Genomic DNA, 13058 nt, shown 5'->3' with positions numbered 1-13058 from the left:
TCCTTTTCTCATAATATTTTGTTTATCTCTCTGTTTGTGGATTTTACAAAAGCCTGTTCTGAGCTTTGAAAAAACAGACTTTGCTATGCTTGGATTTTTTATTTTTATTTTCTTTTCGACCCTATCTGCTGTCGCTCAGCAAGCTTTGTGGTGTGCTTATCTTCATGCTCACTATGGGGAGTGAGAGGATGCAGAGGAAAATATACGAGCAGTGAAATGGATTGGAGATGGAAAACAATTGTTTGAAGGTGCAGCCTGGGCACAGAAGTTGGTGTTCAGGTGGAATTACTTTTCTGAGTAGCCCTTTAGGAGCCGCTGAAGTCTGCCTTTGTTACCTCATCTGGAAAGGGGGCTGTGTCATTTTCAAGGCATCTGGAAAATTAGCATCGCTATCTAAATGCTGAATATTGTTACCTAAACATTGCTGGCAGTGCTTTGATAGCTCAATTTTTGCTAGTCTGGCAGATCTAACGGTTTCTCGTGGCATTGGATGGGGTTAGGTTTCTCCCTCTGTATCCCTGAAAGTATCGTTAGAAAGAGAAGTGATGGGAAATATCGCCGGGTTCTGGCTGTGTCTGTGCTCTGAATCTGTCCAGGACTTTATATTCCATTACTGTGGTATCCGAATTGTTTATGTGGCTGCTCTTATATCAACCTTTCCCTGTCGTGCTGAGGTTTTATCACGCTTTTTTAGGTGTGAACAGAGATGTAAGGGGGGCAGCGATTTGTCACCGCCTGCAAGGACACCTTGGTGGAACAAACCTCCCGCAAGCCCCCGGCTGAGGGGAAGCCCCACCAACCTGATTACTTCTTCTCCCAAATGACTGTATTTCCTATTGCAGCGCTGTCAGCTTCTCATTCTGTTCAGTTCCCATTAAAATATCCCACGTTTGTAGGGTTATTTATAAAAGATCGCTCCCCTTGTAGAGCTCCATTCCCATGAATAATGGTGATGGCAGTGGAGACAAGCCAGCCCTCTCCACTCATTTTTTTTGCATGCCATATACCCTGGGTTCTTTTTTTTCCCCTGGATTTTTCTTTCATCAAGATTTCTTTTTCTAAAATATTAATTGTGTTTGATCTTTCCATAGCTTGTAGGTTACTTTAAAGTTGAGAGGAATATTTTCATACGTGAATGTCTTGAATTAATGCTCTCCTCGCCATTAAAAAGGGTAACAGAGGTTTTATGCCAGTGTATTTATCTGGGTGTTAATACAGCTCCAATGCTTTTGTCTGCCAGCATTTCTAAATATCAATTAGAAAATATATTCAAAGTGAAGTTGATTTCCAGTGACTGTGCATAATAAATGGACATATGCGTGACATAATTACATATTTTCATACATTAAAATGCAAGAATGATTTGGGAAATATTAAAGCAGAGCTCAGAGAAAAACTATGGTAACTATCTGCACTAATTGCTCCAGATTTAATTGTACCATTAAAGGCAGGGGTGTTTATACTGTCACAATATAAACTGTTTTAGGAAGAACTTGCAAGAAGATGGCAAGTAATTGTAAGGTTTCTATAACCTGCATTATTTCTACATGTATTTGTGTAGCAGCACAGCGATAGCACTGTTCTTGTGGCAAATAGTTAAGTTCCAATAACGTATCATTTATATCTATAAGGAACTTATTTTATGGAGGCATGACGTGTTTGACATAGTGAGCCAGATTCTTAGATCTTTACATAAGCAAAACCCCCCCTGGAGCTTTTGTTAAAATGATAGAGGGGAAGCTGCCCACAGAAGAAAACCTCTGTCTGCCCATGGAGGGAAGGGTTTATTTTATTTCCTGACTTAGCCAGGTGTAGAGCCTGAATAATAGCTCCAGAAACAGGCTCTTCTCAATTTTAATTGGCATGAATCGAACTGGAAAGGCTGGTGTTCAGAAATAGGACAAAGCGGCAGCGCTAGCGAGGAAAACCTGGTCAGCGGGAGGATCTCATAACTCTGGGTTAGGAGGTTATCACAATGTGGAGAGGAATTGGAGCTTTAGGCTGTGTAGGATGCAGAGAACTTCACTGTTGGCCTTCTGAACAGAACACTTGGAATCAAATCCAGCCAACAGCTGGTTAAGGCATTTCAGAATGCCCTTTGCTATGTATACAGTGCATTTAAAGTACAAATAGACTTAGGAAGTAAATGTTGCCACTGCTACTTTTTAAAAAATAAACTTCCATAACTTTCTTAAATTTGGAAAGAAACCAGAAAGCAAAACAAACAGAAAGCCAGTATGAGATAATTCTGAATTTCAGTAATATGCCACTAAGCCATAAAGTAAGCAGAAGGGGCTTTGCTTCTGTGTTCTTTCTTCTTTTAAAAACCTATTCAAGGTCATGGTTTGAATAGAAAAGTAATTGGATTTGAGACACCATATGTTGTGGGATGCTTATGCCATCCCTAATGAATGTTACGGGGTACTACTTCTTCCAAAAAAATGTTGACATTAGCATTGAAATGACTGTTGACATGAAAACTTTCATTAAGAGAAGCATCTTGAAGTCAATCTTGTCTGATCCCTTTTTCTTCCCATCATAATGCCCACTCCTGAAATGCAAAGGGTTCCTTACCTTGCTGAGCTCCATCCAGCCTGTCACAATCACTCACCAGGCTTTACTGCCCTTTCTCAACACCTTCGCATTCACAGTGACAAGCCCGAGACCATAAAAGCAACAAGACTCCATCGCCGCGTGTCTCTGGTTAGTCATTCCATGATATTTATGGAGCTGCTTGCAGAGAAAGTTATTCCTGTGCTCTGTTTTGTAAATCAAATAAGGGTAAATTCTGTTCAAAGAAAATATATTCCAAGGCTGTAAAGTTTGGAGAAGTTTCTTTGTTTTGTATTTATCTCACTATTTTTGGCTTTGGGAAGCGTGAAGGTGATATCAAATATGTTACCTTCTTCTGTGCAGTCTGACTTAGAACAATCTTGTGTGTAGGGAACCTTAATAGAAGAATCTGAAAGACAGACTAACAAACTGAAGAGCAGGCTGAGCTGCCAGCGTGGGTGACACGGGGTGACATCGGAGGGGATGGGGAAAGAGTCAGTTCCCAAGATCTGAATGCTGTAATTATTCTGTACCTGCTTCATCGTTTACATTCTGGATCGTGTTGGGATTCGTCATTCATTTAAGAGGCAGTCTTTGGCACTTTAGGGAGAAAAAATACTCACTTTTTTTTTTTTCCTCAGAGCTAATATTTTGTCTCTTCCCAGGGACTCAATCATTGCACAACCAGGTGTCAAAAACTTCCTAAGATTATTTTTTTTTTAATAATCAGTTAATCTTTTCTGTTCCCAGCCCCTTCTGGCTCTCTCCTTTTTCTCCTCTTTTCACCATCTCATAGTTTAGCACGCTGACAGATTTGAGAGTAAAGAATTTTGATCAACTGAAACTGTGTGACTGCAGCCAAAGGACCCAAGCGGGATGTTTAAAGAAACCTTTAAGTCTGACTCGAAGCTTGCATGCAGAGCTGAATTTCTCAGGTGATCTTTCACTTTTTAAAATTTTTTTTTTTCCTCTGGAGAAACACCACTAAGGTGGAACAAAAATAGCAGGAATAAACCTCAAACCATCTAAAAGTGATTGAAGGGATCACTTAAACCATCTGGAGTGTTCTGAATCCTGGCCCTTGGCAGGAGTTTGGAGGTGAGGAGCTGTCAGCAACCGTTCTGTGTGCCCTTGGAAGACCTAAAGCTGCTGCAGGTGGATCGGGGCATGACAATCATATTTACAGTGCCTTGTAATTAAATCTTTCTTCGTGGTTTGTGTTTTGGTTGCTCAGCCAGAGTGGAGTCAAGGAATTGGGAAGGATATTCTGGATGTGGCTCTGCATCGCTTTCCCGCGAGCAAGCAAACCCACTCCATTTCTCACTTGAACCGGTGCTCTGGGTGCAAACACCTAAACGTCTCAGAGAATGTGATCCCTTTACTAGGTTCTGGCTGTCTCCCTGTGCTGGGGACAGGCACCCAGGGCTCACAGCTTCAGCCTTCACTGAGAAATTATAGCATTTTCCAGCTGTAACTTTGTTCCACTTGGATTTACTTTTGACTCCGGCTCTTTTTGCATCTGCCTAAATTCATAAACAGTGTCGAGTTTTATTTTCTTTCTATTTTTTCTAATACATCTTCTAAGGATTTTTTGCTCTACTTAAATACTACAGGTTATTTTCCTGTCCTTAGAAGATTTATTATCCTTTTTTCATTTTCTACACTGAGTATGTTTTTGACACATCTTTAGTTATTAGGATAGAAGCCTGACACTTTAGGAAACAGAAAATGTTTGCCTGCATTATGTTTTCATATTATAAATGGCTCTTGTTCTTCACCGTGCAAACAGGCTCCTTGAATAATTTTACGGTGCGCTGCTGAGAACTGCGGTAAGCCATTTGCTAGTAAATCAGCATTTCTTACAGCAAACTCTGTGCTTTGTCAGCCATTACATCTAGGGAATAAAATCTAATAACAACAACAAAACCAAAAATCAAAACATGGAGCAGTTCTGGCTGATCTCCCTGAAAAATTTATATGGTTTTGAGTACAGGAATCAAACATCTGGGATTTTTTGGGCAGCGTCCAGCGCTAAAGCTTTGAGAGGTACAACAGGACATGCAGAAAATCAGCCTTTTTGCTGCATTTCTGGTGTTTGCAATAAAATTTGCCCAATACTTTTATCTTCAGTTCTTGACTTTCGGGGAAGGTTCAGCTCCTGAAAGCATCAGCTAAGGGAAGTTTCATATTTATTTTCAGATTATGATGGAATTTCAGTGTTTTTAACCCTGTGTTGATTGTTCATCAAGGACCTCTGAGCTTGTGCTCTGAATGGCTTGGGAGGGGATGGTGTTGAGGCCACAAATTCAGCTCTTATTACAAAGCGCTGAGCTCTGTGCAGCCAAACCTCTGGTGAGCATTGTGGACAGAAAGCCCTCAAGCAGGGGGGATGACTATGTGCACGTGTCGCCTGCGTAGACTCCAAACACTGTAATGTTATCTCTATGCCAGCTGTTGGGTACCAAAACTTTATTGTTCTGCTTAAAAGCTCTGGGTTAATGGGTGGCTTTCTTTGGATACTCTGTGCCTCTTGAAACAGAGATACTCGCTTGATCTGAAAAACTGGAGCTAGATTTAAGCACTACTGCAATGCGAGGAGTGGGCAAGGTATTCAATTCTACAGTTTGGTTTAGTCTGTTTTTACTGCAATCTGGTATAAAAAAACCCCAACAAAACAAACCTCACAACCCCCCCAAAAAACCCCCAGCCCCCCAAAAACGACCCTAAGGAAACCGTGGCAAGATGGAGTGCATTAGTGCACAAAATAGAGTTGGAAACGTTGACAAATATATTTGCAGTGTCTTCATATGATTGCTCCATTGCTCTATTTGCAGGGCTTCTATATTGCAGTCTCACCTAATCCAAAGCACAGCGTGACTACTTCCTAGGACTAGTCCCTTCTATCATATCTCTCCCTCCACTTAAATCCTTTCAATCAGCTTTCCGTAAAATAGAAAATAGGTTTTATTACTTATTAAAAGTTTTATAATGGAGGCCTGGCTTATCTTCCCTACCTTCTGTCACCGACCAACTTGGATCAACAACAGCCAGATTTCTGTCCAAAAATGTAGATTGAAGCATTGTGGACTTGGTGCTTTCAGTAACTTTACTCTCTCTTGACAATCCTGGGAGAAGCTTCAAAATCCCCACACCACACAAACAAGTAGCGGAAATAATGACAAGTTTAAAAGTTCTACGTCACTATGGCAACTCAAAAATACTAGTGGTGCATGTTGCTTTTTATTTTTTTATTAGCTAGTTAAGTCCAAGGTGATCATTTTGACTACAGAATTTGGTAATATTACTCTATGGTGCAATAGTCGCTGTGTGACACTTCTGTGGTTGCGTTGGGGAATTCTCAGATCACTGCACAGTGTTGACATGAACACTGGTACAGGGAAGTCGTTGGAAATGCTCAAGATGAATTAACTGGAGGACCAGGTGCTATAGATACACTACCAGGGTCCTGGGCCAGGGTCATCAGCCCCAAACTCTCTTGCGAATATGACATCACAGCCCATCTCGGCCAAACTCCACTCGCTCACTGCTGATTTCTCTGTACCTTTCACCGACCAGTGAAATTGTTGATGAGTCTGGGTTCTGTCCAGGCTTCTGTCTACGTACTTACTTTGAGTCTGAATGCCAGCCTGTGCATGTTTTCACCTTGCCGGTAACTTGCCCTTCCATGTCACAGGTCAAGCCACACAAGGTGTAATCTTTCCAGGCCACTGTAACTTGGGAATCTCCTGTCCGATATGACCTGCACTGATCTCTTCAGCTGAGGATGAAATAACATGTGTCACGTTAAATCCAGTTGGCCTGCAGTGTCTGTAGCTCCTTTGCAGCGGTTCGGTTCCCTCGCGCTTCTGTAGCGCCTGTTTTTCCGTTTGGTATCAACACGTCGTTGGTTAGGCACGTTGCCTTCTGGTATCATTTCATTTTTTTGTGAACTTCAACATGTTACGCGCCACAAAGTGAGTGTTAGGAATGGAATAGCATGAGGTCTGCTGCCTCTCCGGACAAAAAAACCCTACCACACCCCCTTAATGTACAAGAAGGTCAAACATGCGCTACGTGAACTTGTTAAACACATTTATTGAGTTCTTGACAGTAACCAAACACAGTGAATGACCATTATAAACAAGAAAAAAGGCATTCGCTTTTACTTGGTCAGCTGCTTTATCTGTAAAGAAAAAAATATCCCTTTCCACCACCGATTTACAGGACTCAAATTTGTTTGTCCCAATAATGGAGTCAGCAGGGAAAACGGCAATTTTAAACTGAGATGTGTTTCTGCTTCTGAACCCAGCTCCTGTTAATGATGAACCATAAAATGGAGTTAAAGTTATACCAGCTTTAGGTGCATTCCCAGTTGCTGTTAACTCACTTAAATTGGCTGCAAACAAGTAAATGAAGTTAAAAAAGAATGGAAAAGAAAAAAAAATAAAGCAAAGCACAACTAATGCAGCCACAGGTAGTAGAGGCTTATTATTCCAGAAAGGAAAAAAGAAATCAAAGCAAGTTTACTAAATTATTTGTTAAACACATTTATTGAGATGTTAATAGTAACCAACACAACGTATGACCTGTTGTAAAACAAGAAACAGAAAATGGATCGGTTCTGATTTTGGCAAATCCTACTACAGATATGTGACAAAGAGGGAAATATTTCAATTTCCTTTATATTCTGCAGTGATCTATTTACAATACTTCTCTCTCAAAGTCTGTCCTTTTTATAATTAAATGAACGGAAATATCATAACCCAGAAATAAGTTTCCTCTACAGTCATCTTGTTCTGTCTTGTCAGTATCCATTAATGATAGTGAGATAATGAGAGCTTTCCAAGGATTACTTGGCACACAGAACACAACTCCACTTTGATGCTGTACCGAGCCACCTTTTGTCTTTCTTTTTTTAAATTTTTTTTAATTTTTTTTTTTTAATTTGAGGGAGGGGGGGAAAGAGGAAGAATTTCATATGTACAAAGGCTGAAAAGTCTTTTTCTGTGAAGCTAGATTAGTTCAGGAAAACTGTATCAAAACTGTAATCACGTTTACTGTAATATTGTCTTTTGACTTTGCTTTTTTTAATTACCACCAATCGTATGAATGAATTTTTAGTTGCGTTTCCACCATGGCAGCTCTTTCCCGACAGCAGGTTTGCACATGCTGCCGTGAACCCAAGGAGAGTGAGGTTGGGTGCATTCTAGATTATATCAATTCACAGTAGTAGCATTCCACTGAGGTGATGGGTTCTGCCTGCTCTGTCTCACTTACTTGAGGAGCCATTCATTTACTGAAAGAGAAACAAAACAAAACCAATTATGCTTTAATAAACTGCAAATATGAAACTGGATGGACTTAACACTGTACGAGGCACTTAAACTGTTTTGAAAAAGCCAGGAGGCTCAGTTTCCTTCTTTTTATAGAAAAGAATTAAACCTGACTGACTGTTTCTTTGAAATACTGCAACTTGGTCAGCAGCCTTTTGCTGAAAACGTGATTTCTTTTCCACCCTTCAATAGTACTTCTTCATAACAATAATATGATTGGTAAGAAGGCACTTTTATGCAATTATTGCAGATATAACTGGGTATACCTAGGCTAAAAGATGGATAAAACCCATTACAGCTCAGCTGTGAGCCCCCAACTGTGGCAGTGCAGGGCTCTCCCAGTAGGATTCTGCGTTGGTTCATTTGTTTAATATCCATCGTGCGATACAGACCTTTCCAATTCAGGAAATTAATTTGTTTGTTATGGTAGGGCACCTCCAAAGTGAAATTTATTCTTTAGTTTGAGATCAGCCGTCATCAAGACTTTCTCATTCCCTATTTTCTTTCCAAGGTGGGTAAAAAAAGAGCAAAATGCAGTTTGTAAGGTAAGAAGTTTTTAAAATGAGGGTAGAAAACTGAAGGCCTGTCCTGACTGCTTTTAAATAAATATTAGATGTCCCAGGCTGGTTTTTGTTATGCCTTTCCTGCATGTTTCTGGTCAAGTTTCCTCATCCTTTTCAAATATTAATGTTTGACTCGCACCGTTAGTCCCCCAGATCTGGAGTTTCATCTCTTTTTATTTGTACTCTTTGCTACGTGCTCGGGTTTCTCAAAGAAAAGAGCTCAGTGTAAGCATAGAAAGGATTATTTGGGAGGTAGAACGTACCTCTATACTGTAGTTTCTGTGCTCTATTGTTTGGACAATCTTTTCCCTGTAAACTAAAGTTGATATTAGTTCGGATACATCGATTGTTGAGAGGTTGGACTGGTCTGAAATTGTCACTCATGCTCAGAAATATCTGTGATGGCTGATTCTGGCTTAGCAGTCGTAAAGAATGCATCTATACAAAATAGAAAACAAGGATGTTTAGTACTCGTCTTTCCTGTAAGTAAACAACACGCAATGCTGTTAAACAACCTACTTAATGAAGGAGAGTTAAACAGAATTTTCAAGATTTACAGTTAGAGGTGGGTTGAGAGAGTTAACTTGAGGTAAAACTATTCCCTTCTGTGGTCCTCTGTTTCTGAGCCCCATTTTAAACAAGAGTAACTAGTTTTGTGTGAAGTAAATGAAAATGGTAAGAGGTGTCCTTGGCTGCTCAGGAAACAAATGGAATTTGGAGTAAGGGATGGCAGCAGCTGGTGCGGCAAGAATGAACTTGATGAATGAGAAGAGCTAATTTCCGAAGTTTTATAGCTCCTAGTGTAGCTTCCAGTTGAGAAGACACAGTTTTAGATGATGGTACCTGAGAAGAAGGAATGGCCAGTCAGGATGGAGAGGATAACAGTCCATGCTATTGACTGATGTCATGGAATTACTCATGTTAAAAAGTGAAAGTCTCACTCAATTTATCTGTTTTGTTCTGAGCTAAGAAGTGCCTCTCTTATACTTAATAAACTCAGGTTTTTTTGTACAACATTGCTAGTCTTGTTTTAGGATCCCTATCTATCTTTTCACAGAATCATAGAATAATTTAGTTTGAAAGAGACTGCTGGAAGCCATCCGGTTCAAACCCTTACCAAAAGTAGGGCCCACCTTAAAGTACATGTGTGTGTATAGATACCTTGGGAGCTCTAAATAGTTAGTATTTTTGTTTTGGAAAAAACCTCTCCAATGCTTTTTCAAACTGTACAAATTGCAGGGAGAGGTCCCTGCAGCAAAAGGTTGAGTCTAATTTTCTATATAAATATCTAGGTATGTTTAAAATATTCTTTTCTTATGTATACTAGATTGAGTAATTTTTAAAATGATTTTTACCTGCATCCTTGTTATGTAGACAGGTTTGTTCATTATTATCCAGCTTGCTGTTTCATAGCAGGGTGGAATTGTCATTGACCCATCATACGTAATGAAACTAGATGTCTCTGGATAGAGTTCCTCAATATTAAGCCCCTGTAGTAAGTACGCATCGTCTGGAGGACAAAGAAGGAAAACTAATGGATAAAACAATTGCTGAGAGAAAACAATAACTGCACAGAAAAATCCCACCTTATGTGCAATCCTTATTCCAGAACATCATCAGCTGGACTGAAATGTGCAGTGTAATGAGCATAATTTTCTGAATGCTCCAGCAGTTTGGGCAAGAACAAGTAATGTGTATTCCCTACTCTTGCTTGGGTTGAGTTCCACTCTTAGATGCCCATGCAAACCTTCTGTGAGTTTAGCACAAGGATTCACAGTGAAACTCTTAATCTCATTCAAGAACCGGGGCTAAAACCTTCTTGAAGTTGCAGTTATTGATTTAGATGTAACGGGATTTGGTGAATGCCGACTTCCAATATTTTGGAGCGATTAACAACTTTTGCTTGACAAAGCCTTGTGAAGGCCAAGAGTGTTAAAATGTAATTGCCCTTTTGCTACAGGAGGAAGTTAAGGTTAATGCATGATAATAAAGCTGCTCAATGAAGCCTGCTGGCCTTTCATGTGCGCAGTGGGGGTGGATGCAGCGCCAGCTCCCTCGGAATGCTAAAATCAGGGTGGAGAAGGATGCCGGAAAGCAGCTCGCTAGGGTGCCTGCTTTTATTCTAAGTCTCCCTGGGAATTAATGAGGTATCCCTCTGCAAAGGAACTCACTGTGGACGTGGACCAAAATATAATGAGAGATGGTTATAGCTTTTAAAATTCATCACATTTCCTCAGCCTTTCCTACACCGTGTGCGGTATTTCCCTTGTGTAATCCTGGCCTATAGAATTTTTGGCAGCGCTGTTGGAACCCGAGCTTGGATTTTCCTCCAAATCTTTGGCTGTAGGAGCTCCTTAATAGGGAATAGTCCGGGTTATCCACACTTGTGATACGCTACTGCTGCTGTGTGGCTCGGAGAAAGCTGGGCTGGTGACGAGCTGTAACGCTGAGCAATCTCTCTGCATCCTTTTATTTGTATGTAGGGGGTTCAATACGGTTTGTTTGCGACTGAGTGCTAAACTGTGGACAAGGAAAGCTGCAATTTCAGTTGTGCTTTCCAAGAGGAACTGGCATTGATTTTAACGGAAGGCAAGGAAGATATTGCAAATAAAAGAGAAAACAGTCCTCCAACTAAAGAAAAATCTTGAATGCATCTTTTAAGTCCAGGTCAATAATTTAGACATTTCTGTTGGATGCTCTCATGTTGTTCAGGTACCATTCGCTGCAAGTTTAGGCAGTTTTTGATGAACAGTTCCTTGGCTATTGGGAAAAGATTGTAAATGGATCCAAGGAAAGAAAGATGAACAAGCAAGGAAGTGATAACAGGTAAAGAAGAAAAGAATAATTTAATGTGAATTTAACTGTTATAGCTGTAGGACAAAACTTGGATCAGCAAAATGCTTTTCTCATGCTGTCTAATGTTAAAAAAAGGTCTGCAGATACTGTCTTGGGCAACAGAAAATCAAAGAAGGCAGGCAAAGCAAGTGTGACCTTTTTTTATTCTGGCATAGTTCAGTCAACACGCTACAGGCTTCTGGGGTAACAATATTAGTGGCAACAGCATCAGTTCGAGTCTCAAGGTGAGAGTGTGATGTTTATACCATGTTGACCACTGAGACATAAACCTTGAGGAATTAATGGTCTGTTTCCAGAAATCTGAATCTTCAGCTTTTTCAGGATAATATCTTAAATTTTGAAAACTTCATTGTCTCGTGCATTATCTATAAAGTCACTAAAGGTTGAATTTGAGGAAATTCAGGATTTTGCAGCTCTCCTGTCTCGCTGAATGTGTGGCAGTAATTTGGTGGAGAATGACAAGCCTAAATTTTCATATGGAATTTTGGGACTCTAAAATGTTACTTTCCAATGTTCTGCAAACACTGGGCGAAAGCTTATGTAGCATAATTGCTCTGACAGAAAGCTAACTTATCCCCTCAAATGTTGTACTTGGATATGAATTTTAAAGCAGGTTTTCTTTAGAGATATTCATACAGCTTCTGACTAAAGCCTCTTTGCAAGCACACTTGTTTCAATGAGTTCATGGTAGATACTTTGGGTTGCGATAACAGAATAAAACAAGCATTTAAAATCTGCTTAGAAATTCCTTGGGGTCCACTTTACTTCACTGCAGCCATTTAAGAGTAGTAATTCCTCTTTTAATGCCTTTTGCCTATGGAAATTTCGTGCGGCCCCACAGATAGCTCTTAATTCTGTTGCTGTTCTTTTAAATAAGTACTTTAGTTATGTTACTGACTGTCTTGACTCGAAACCTACGCTCCACTTATCATTTGCTCCACGCTCCTATTGAGCACACCGAGACTGGATGTTTTGCCAGCAGCCCTGCTCAGTATCGACTGCAGGGGCAGAACCCTAAAGCACAGGCTAAAAAACTCCAGCTGCTGAAGGCAGAATAGAAATCCTTGCAATGTAAGAGGTAAAATTAGTTTTCAGCAATGATGCTATAATCCATCATACAAGACAACTGCAAAATTACTTTCAATAACACTTTCACGTTCCCAATTTACACTAAAAAATTCCCAGTCAATACTTGTTACTACAGTAAGTAACCCAATGCCCTGCAGAATATTATGTGCATTGTATCTACCATGGATTTCATTTAACAGATAAAGTTGCAAGTGATAACGGTGCTTAAAAATTCAAACAGTTCTGTTAATCATCGATTTTGCAGCCTGCATTATCTGTTCATCTTCATGCGAAATTTCATTTACGAAACCCAAATTAGGTGTGATTGGAATTGTATTTTCCTTCTAAAGAGGCAGAACAGCCCAGGGAAGGTTATAAGATGCTGTCAGGTCCAGAGAGGAGGAGTGCCCACTCGTAAGTGCAGTGTGAAAAAAGGAATGTTTCCTATTGGGAGGGGGTGCTTGCCTGCTGGGGTGGGCAGCGGTCGCATGCTTGCTCATGCAGCAAAGCAAAGATGCTGCCAGTGCCCTCCTGTTCTGTGGAGCTGAATATCCCTAATTACGGCCTCCGCTCTGCTCTGTGCCACAACTTGGTGTCCAGTCTTTACTCTGCTGCCCAGCCCTTGTAGCGTGTGGGGCTGAGGAGAAGAAAAAGGCTGTGACGCTCATGTAAATGCATGAGATGC

At 40.3% G+C, this 13058-nt stretch overlaps 1 protein-coding gene across 1 annotated transcript in view; it reads right to left on the bottom strand.

The window, feature by feature from the left end:
• Positions 1–7086: 7086 nt before the first annotated feature.
• Positions 7087–13058, bottom strand: part of CA10 (carbonic anhydrase 10) — a 143095-nt gene continuing 137123 nt past the window's right edge. The window contains exons 7-9 of the mRNA XM_069872692.1: positions 9805–9959; positions 8713–8887; positions 7087–7849 (exon numbers count right to left, since the gene is read on the bottom strand). Of these exons, the coding sequence (XP_069728793.1) occupies positions 7827–7849; positions 8713–8887; positions 9805–9959 (353 nt within the window). The 3' untranslated portion in view covers positions 7087–7826. The remainder of the gene's footprint in view (positions 7850–8712; positions 8888–9804; positions 9960–13058) is intronic.

Source organism: Phaenicophaeus curvirostris, chromosome 19 (assembly GCF_032191515.1).
Source record: "Phaenicophaeus curvirostris isolate KB17595 chromosome 19, BPBGC_Pcur_1.0, whole genome shotgun sequence".
Lineage (NCBI taxonomy): Eukaryota > Metazoa > Chordata > Aves > Cuculiformes > Cuculidae > Phaenicophaeus > Phaenicophaeus curvirostris.
The sequence above is the reverse complement of the archived record's forward strand: the minus strand, read 5'-3'. Positions and strand labels throughout refer to the sequence as shown.